The sequence below is a fragment of the Acinonyx jubatus genome, chromosome D2 (assembly GCF_027475565.1).
Source record: "Acinonyx jubatus isolate Ajub_Pintada_27869175 chromosome D2, VMU_Ajub_asm_v1.0, whole genome shotgun sequence".
Lineage (NCBI taxonomy): Eukaryota > Metazoa > Chordata > Mammalia > Carnivora > Felidae > Acinonyx > Acinonyx jubatus.
In genome coordinates this window covers 10,422,295-10,428,377 of record NC_069393.1, presented here as the reverse complement: position 1 = coordinate 10,428,377, position 6,083 = coordinate 10,422,295, and the positions used below count along the sequence as shown (strand labels likewise).

At 43.9% G+C, this 6,083-nt stretch overlaps 1 protein-coding gene across 2 annotated transcripts in view; it reads left to right on the top strand.

Annotated features, from left to right (window-relative positions):
• Window positions 1-6,083, top strand: part of LOC106980961 (interferon-induced protein with tetratricopeptide repeats 1-like) — a 39,484-nt gene that overhangs the window by 27,780 nt on the left and 5,621 nt on the right. The window contains exon 1 of one of the 2 annotated variants that reach the window (XM_015079058.3): window positions 2,429-4,525. The exons of the other annotated variant lie outside the window; for it this stretch is intronic. Within the exon in view, the coding sequence (XP_014934544.2) occupies window positions 4,521-4,525 (5 nt within the window). The 5' untranslated portion in view covers window positions 2,429-4,520. Of the gene's footprint in view, window positions 1-2,428; window positions 4,526-6,083 lie in introns of those variants that run through there. 2 annotated transcript variants of the gene reach the window in all.

Below are 6,083 nucleotides of genomic sequence, written 5' to 3'. Positions count from 1 at the left end.
CATTAACCACTTGAGATTCTTCTCTTTCAATAAGCTTCTTCTGTTTTTATTTTCAGGCCACATGAAAAAACATGGCTGACAATGGTACTCAAATATATATGCTACAGGTCCAACACTTCCAAGATCCAGCTTTCTAGGGAAGCAAGTCTAATTGTCTCCTCTTAACAAATTTCTTTTTTTTTTAATTAATGATTTTATTTATTTTTCTTTCTTTATTATTTCAATTTAAATCCAAGTTAGTTAACATATAGTGTAATAATGATTTTAGGAGAATTCAGTGATTCATCACTTACATATAACACCCAGTGCTCATCCCAAGTGTCCGCCTTAATGTCCATCCCCCATTTAGCCCATCCCCCTACCCACCCACCTCCCCTCCAGCAACCCTCAGTTTGTTCTCTGTATTGAAGAGTCTCTTATGGCTTCCATCCCTCTCTGTTTCTATCTGATTTTTTCCTCCCTTCCCCTATGTTCATCTGTTGTGTATCTTAAATTCCACACATGAATGAAATCATATGATATTTGTCTCTCTCTGCCTGACTCATTTTGCTTAGCATAATGGCCCCCTAGTTCCCTCCATGTTGTTGCAAATAGCAAGATTTCATTCTTTTTGATCACCAAGTGATATTTCATCATATATATATATACATATATGTATGTATATATATGCATATATGTATATATACATATATATACATATATACATATATATACATACATACATACACACCACACCTTCTTTATCCATTCATCAGTCGATTAACATTGGGCTCTTTCCATAATTTGGCTATTGTCAATAGTGCTGCTCTAAACATTGGGGTGCATGTGCCCCTTGGAATCAGCATTTTTGTAACCTTTGGATAAATACCTAGTAGTGCTTTTTCTGGGTTGAAGAGTAGTTCTATTTTTAGTTTTTTGAGGAACCTCCATACCGTTTTCCAGAGTGGCTGCACCAGTTTGCATTCCCACCAACAGTGTAAAAGTGTTCCCCTTTCTGTGAATTCTTGCCAACATTTGTTGTTTCCTGAGTTGTTCATTTTAGCCACTCTGACCTGTGTGAGATGGCATCTCATTGTGGTTTTGATTCGTATTTCCCTGATGATGAGTGGTATTGAGTGTCTTTTCATGTGTCTGTTAGCCATCTAGATGTCTTCTTTGGAAAAGTGTCTACTCACGTCTTTTGCCCATTTCTTTGCTAGATAGATTATTTGCTTTTTGGGTATTGAGTTTGATAAGTTCTTTATAGATTTTGGATACTAACCCTTTATCTGATATGTCATTTACAAATCTCTTCTCCCATTCCATTGGCTGCCTTTTAGTTTTGCTGATTGTTTCCTTCGCTGTGCAGAAACTTTATATTTTGATGAAGTTCCAATGGTTCATTTCTGCTTTTGTTTCCCTTGCCTCCAGAGACGTGTCAAGTAAGAAGTTGCTATAGCCGAAGTTCCTCTTAACAAATTTCAAGCTGAGGCTGCAAAACAAAACCAAAAAAAAAAAAGTTCCATTTCCCTAATGGAGCTCCATTTTGTGACCCTTAGCAATCATAACTCCATTTTATAACTCTGTTCACATCTCCTCCTTTTGATCAAGATCTTTCTTCAGAAAGCATTGATGATCAATAAATTTTCAAAAACATTGATGAATAATTTTATGTTTTGGGTCCTTCATCGCAGGAAGGTTCATTTCTGGTATGTCATGTCCCACGGAGGAGAGAAACAGGTGTAGGCAGGAGTTGTTGACCTAAGGACAATGGCTACATTTGAGCAACAGGGAGCCTCAGGGAAATGGATCTTGGGCATTGTCCTTCGTCATATCTGTCAGTTGAGGAAAGATGTCAGGAGGGAGGGTTTGGTCAATCATTTCTAGTCTCTGAGCTATCGTCACAACATTTTAGGAAGAAACAACAAAAAGAAATAAGAAATGCTGGGAATGCAAGCTGGTGCAGCCACTCTGGCTGCTATTTTGTCTATAGTTTATCACTTGGAAAAATTATCAAAAGGCTTTGTTCAACCTAATTTTTAAATTCATTCCCTTGCCTGACCCTCACTTACAAGCATGTGGACAAGTTGATAAAGGGTGGAATAGCCAGGCTCCTGGGTCTGACTGACTACATGGAATTCTTTCACAAATCTTAGCAGGTCTTCAAAGGCATTGGGAAAGTCCTCGGTAATGGCTTACAGTTCTGTCTTAGTCCGAGGAGCGTAAGGAACTGATGAAGTCTCAGAGCCTCCTTCCTTAGATCTAACTGGGAAAGGATGCCTGCAGGATCTACATGAACGCCCAGGCTGTCATTATAGAAGGGCAGTCCAACTCATCTAGGATGTGTACATGGAGAGTAGGAGACAGAGGGTGGGAAGAAGGGGTGGAGAAGGGGTGGGAACAGCAGGGGTGGGGGCAGAACAGAGGAGGAGGGGCAAGGGGTTGAGAGGCATCAGCTATTTCTTCTATTCTTGAGAGCCTCTTAGAAGGGTCTGAATTAACTGCTGGGAATGTAGACTTAGCTCCTGAAGGGAAGCAAACTTTCCAGTGTTTCTTTTGGAATCTCCATTTAAAATAAGCCCCCCCCTCATTTTGTTCAGTTGTATAAGTCCTTTTCAGTTTATGCATGCAAGTAACCTCAGTTTGGACTATCAGAAGTGCCCCATGTTGGCCAATAAGGCTTTAAATCACCGTGGGGAATGCGAGTCTAACAGGCAAACATTTTTCAGCAAGAAGAGCCGTCTTCCTTACACATAAATCCTTCAGGAGCTCCGGCAGGGGGCTGGTTATCAAGAGTCCCCTTAGGAGAATGATCTCCCCAAACAGAGCATTCATCAACAAGCTGAAACCCAACTCTTCCACTCAAAATGAGTGAAAACAGAATCCTCTCTTCAGAAACGAGAGAGGATAGAAGCCAGCAGCAGAGGACACCCAAACAAGGGAGGTTTGGGCCCAGGAGGACTTACCACCAAGAACAAGGTTGCCAGGGGAGACGGTGGAAAACAATGGCATCCTGCAGGTACTTCACAGGTGCCCACTGCGGCTTGGAACAGAAGGCAGTTGCTCCGGACCCCACTTCTCTGACACCATGGAATGTCAACGGATCTCAGACTGTGTCTGTAAAAACAAGCAATGCATTTATTTGGGGTCTCGGGGATTGCGGTTTGGAAGATAGATTCGAGAGGGATCAAACCACTGGGGGAAGAAATTAGGAGTTTCTAAAGGCAAAAACCACAAGTTGTTTTAAAAGAATAATGATTGATTCTGACAACATGTGAGCTATCTGATATACAGAAATGTTCCGGAAATGGTTCTGTGGTTAAGGCCCAGGTTCTAGAGCTCAGTCTCCATCCAGGGGCAGATATGCACAGACTCCATTTTCCTGAAGATCTCCCCGCTCCCTTTTGGGACCCCCAGCAATTCTCCAAGTCCATCTCGGGACTCCCCGTTCACACTCATCTCAACATGGAGCTTTCCCAGGACTAAATGAACTGTGTCTGGGGATAGATTTGCTTTGCAGGAGCGGCTGGAGAAACCCCCACTCTATGACGTGTATCGGGAGGGTGGGACAGCTTCCAGTGAAAGGTAGAAAGAAACAGGGACTTGGCAGACAGCACCAACAGGAGCCTCACCCCCCATTTCAGCACTTTTCTCGTCTCCCTGTTATCACAGACACCCTGAGCACAGAAAGTGACGTGGGCCAGGATGAGGGATGCCAAGCCTGGTGCCGTGGGCGCCTCCAGAACTGGACAGGGCCCTGAGCAGCTACGAGAGTCACGTCTGCTGAGTAAGGACACTTTAGACGACTACCGTAGAGGGCATTAAAAATACTGTCATTAAGGCCTAACGTGTTCTGTCTGAAGTCTCAAGATGCTAGCACATACACTTTCTCCGTTCTAATGAACAAGGAACAGGTTACAAGCTCTTACTGCCATTGGCCATTCTCAGGAAGGGTATGCAAAAAACAAAGCAGAGAAGAACTGGTAAAACACAGCCTCTCAGACAACAGTGGCAGATTTGGGTCAAAACTCCAGCTTGGAGACATGCAGAATTTTATGCCACGAAAGGGAGGCTTTCTATTTCCAGATGAGCAAACGAAGGCACAGATCTGGGGCAAGAGTGTGGCAAGGTCCCGCAGCCAACTTCCCCAGGCCTCCCTGGCTCCAGGGTCCGCGGACCCTATGTGCCTGGCACTCCACACTCCCAGCTCTGCACAAGGCCACGCGGAGCCTGAGACAAGAGTTAGCACATCGGTGAAACTGCTTTTCCTCAGCCTCTTCTCAGTTTCCAGACAGACCAAAGAAAGCAATCCTGGTTTTGTTTTCCCCAAGCAGGAACTCTGCTCACTAGTTTCACTTTCCACTTTCAGTTTCTATCTCGGTTTCCAGTCTAAATTGTCAACAACACGCCCACAGGTTACGTCATGAACTGTTCATCTTTCTTATATTGCCCAGGATGTGGCTCACATCCTGAAACCCCAGTCTCCTGGCTGGATCTCAGAAGAGCCCACAGCTAAACAAGGCCCTGCAGAACTGGCAGCCATGAGGTAAGGACTTCTCTGCTTCTCCGCCTGTCAGTCTGAAGTTCTGGGAAAAAAGGCTAATCAGTACTATCTCAAAAGACTTGATTTCAGTGATGTCGAGTTTCCTTACTCTTCCAGGTGAGCGTCCGCTTGGAGACTGAGTGTCCTTAATTCAGGCTTTTTCTTTCCTTTTCTTTTTCTTTTTTTCTTTTTTTTTTGTAGCATCACCCCGAGGAAGCTTACCTCATAACAAAGCCCAAAGAAGCAGAGGGATGTGGGAAAAGAGTTTTGCAGGGAGGGAGAAAATGATCCACGTCTCTGACATTCTCTTCTCCAAACTCCCTTCTGTCTGACCGAGGGAGGGAATGGACAGTTTGTCTGGAAAGGGACACTGCTTTCTGCTGGCTCCTCACCTGGGGAAAAGGACCCCACAGCCGTGTGAGCCACAGTCCTGGGCTCTCCCCAGATGTCTTGAGGAAAATATTGTGGGCAAATGGTGGCAGAAGCTCACTGTCTAGGGAACAAGGCCCTCCTCTGTAGACTACTGGTCTCACTCGCTGTGCTGCTGGGCTCCTATGTCAGGCCTTCTCAACGTCCCTGCATTTAAGATTAGCAGATGACCCTCTCCCCTGGGGAAGCCTCTGGTCTGCAGATACCCTCCTGTCGGTGGGGCTGGACTGCAGTTGTGGCCTCATGTGGGAATTTCTAGGCTGTCCAAACTGAATCTTGAGTTAAGTAACCCTTAATATCAACAGATTTTTAAAAAATTAATTCATGTTGACTTGCAAATTTCCCCTCGGTGCTCCAGTGGGCAAAATTTTCAAGGGGCAAAAGTTCCAGAAAGTGCATAATTACAGGCCTATGATCAACCCTCCTCCCAGGTCCATTGACAGAGGGGGTTGTCACTGACAGGGAAAATAATAATGATAATAAAGTAGCTATTGCTTCCTGAATGCTTATAAAGTGCCAGCCTGGCTTCTAAAATTATTATGTAAATTATGGGGCACCTGGGTGGTTCAGTCAGTTAAGCATCCCACTCTTGGTTTTGGCTCAGGTCATGATCTCACAGCTTGGTGGGTTTGAGTCCCACGTCAGGCTCTGGGCTGACAATGCGAAGCCTGCTTGGGATTCTCTCCCCAACCCCCTCACTCTCTGCCCCTCCACCACTTGTGCTGTCTCTGTGTCTCTCAAAATAAAGAAACTTTAAACAATTTAAATTATGATGTAAACTATATTTAATTATTTAAAAAACCCTCAAAAGACACCTACGAAGCAGGTACTCATATCACCCTGATTTTGCAATAATGAAGCTTAGATTTAGAAACATTAAGATCACACAGATAGTAAGTGATAGAGCTGGGACATGAGCCAGAGTCTCTATTCAGTGATACCCAATTTGACCTCTACACCCATGCTTCTTAAAGTGTACCAGTGGGAGGTTTGTGAGACTATTTCAGATGGCACTCCAATTGGTGTTTATGTTTTAATGTTTTGTTTATTTCAACATGTACTAACGAAAAATACATACATCATTTGAAGAATTTCTGTTCAGGTTACTAGTACAATGTTTCATTGTGATAAG